The following is a 1,949-nucleotide window of genomic DNA, read 5'->3' on the forward strand; positions in this document are numbered from 1 at the left end:
GAAACCACTTTCTTGTATATATAATTTTTAAGTTGTTACAACAGTTATGTTAAAGGAAATAGCCACGAAGGATGTATTTTGTCGGCATATTCTATTGATTTCTAGAAACAAGTATTAATGGAAAAAGGGAAGATGATTATCAGACATTAGTAGTCAATTTTATGCAGGAGTATTGGGTGCTTTCCAAAAGGGTTTCCTCTTAGAAAGCCACATCCTCATCCTTCAGATATGCATAGGGAAGTGTATATGCTTCATCTCAATTGTTCTTTTCCAGGCCCACAGAGGGATGCCATTGCAGCACGGGAGTTCATCCTACGTATGTTTGTAGAATTAAATCCTGATCCTGAGAAGATTATATATTCACATTTCACATGCGCGACAGGTAAACAGCACCTTCTGTGGAAATGAACATGCATGATGACCATTCTTGACTGAATGTTCGGGAAGGCTGGAAATTGGAATGTACTTTTCTGCTGTCCAGTGTGCCAGTGCATGGTGGATTACCTTTATTATGTGTGCATTTGTCACCGATTTCTTGAAGTGTGGAAGCAAAGCGCTTCTTGGCCTACTAGTGTCAAATTGGAAATCGGCACTTTTGTGTGACCGCTTTCTTTCTTCTGCCTTTTTCAGCAAGCTTTTGGTACTTTATTTTTGTCTCTCCTGGACGAATGAATCACAAAAGGATGATGTGATGATTAATATGTTTGTTTTTATTTCCTTTGCATGCTGCCTCTGGCTTCTTCCATCTATGTTATGTGGAATATTCCTGCATGTCTGCATGACACATTCCTCCTTGCTATTTTGATTTTTTACAAATACACATAACTCAACACATTGAATACCAATGTGATGACTTCCAACATCTTCATATCCATTATAATTACTCTGTTACAAAATACTAAATTAATATCTGTAAAATCACAAAACACATACCACCCAACATACCCATGATCACATTCCTGGAACCAAAACAGACACAGAGAATATCAAATTGGTGTTCTGTGCTGTAAAGGATACCATTATGCAGAATGCTCTCAAGGAGTACAACCTCGCCTAAAGTTCCTCCTCATACTTCTCTTGTGTTCCGTCTGTTCATCTACACTTACAAGGTGATTTGTGGGATGCCAGTTTTATTTTGTACACTTGAAAGTGTAGATCTTATCCCTAGTCTTTTTTCAAGTGTAGATCTCATCCCTAGTCTTTTTTCAAGTGTAGCTCTCATCCCTAGTTTTTTGTTTTGTTTTTTTGACACATAATTGTGGTAGATTCTCAGCATAATCTGTAGAGATGCATGAGCCTTCAAAAAAAAAAACTTGTTAAGTATATTTGTGTCTATATGCATGGATTTGTTTGGTGTAGTGAGAATGTGAGTTTAGATTTCAATTGTATTTGATTTCTTGCATTTTTTTAATCATTTATCTGATGTTCAGTATATTACTTTTCTTGTAATTTTTTTTTCCCCTTTGGGTTTGAATATCAATAATTGATTGGATGTAGAGTTTTCACAATTGCAGTAGTTCTTGTTTGAAATTTACTTTAAATTAATAATAATTTGACAGAAAGTAATTTTTCTTGTAGAGTTGTAGTTGGTAAGAGATGTCTATAATTAATTTGAAACAATATTGAAATATAATTGTACACAGACTAAGATAGTTTTTTTGTTTTTTTTACAGACACTGAGAACATAAGGTTCGTCTTCGCTGCCGTCAAAGACACAATCCTGCAGCTAAATCTAAAGGAATACAATCTGGTGTAACGTAGAGCTGTGCCCAACTCTGGCCGAAAGTGTACCCAAGGTGAAGTGACAGCATACCCCCCTACTCTTGTGAGGGGCTGTCGGTTGAGGCCTCACTTCATCACCCTAACATGGACACTAAACTATGAAGGCAGTCATATTTTGCATTTTTAAAACCCATATTCAGTGTCCCAAAGAAATAAAGGCTCTATGC

At 36.3% G+C, this 1,949-nt stretch overlaps 1 protein-coding gene across 3 annotated transcripts in view; it reads left to right on the forward strand.

Moving 5' to 3' along the window:
- The window catches only part of LOC119585189 (guanine nucleotide-binding protein G(q) subunit alpha), a gene marked incomplete at its 5' end in the record, with an annotated part of 38,133 nt that overhangs the window by 33,348 nt on the left and 2,836 nt on the right, over window positions 1-1,949 (forward strand). For all 3 annotated transcript variants that reach the window (XM_037933837.1, XM_037933836.1, XM_037933835.1), the window contains 2 exon segments: window positions 275-382; window positions 1,674-1,949. In XM_037933837.1, coding sequence (XP_037789765.1) covers window positions 275-382; window positions 1,674-1,756 — 191 coding nt within the window. In that variant the 3' untranslated portion in view covers window positions 1,757-1,949.

The sequence above is a fragment of the Penaeus monodon genome, chromosome 19, assembly GCF_015228065.2.
Source record: "Penaeus monodon isolate SGIC_2016 chromosome 19, NSTDA_Pmon_1, whole genome shotgun sequence".
Lineage (NCBI taxonomy): Eukaryota > Metazoa > Arthropoda > Malacostraca > Decapoda > Penaeidae > Penaeus > Penaeus monodon.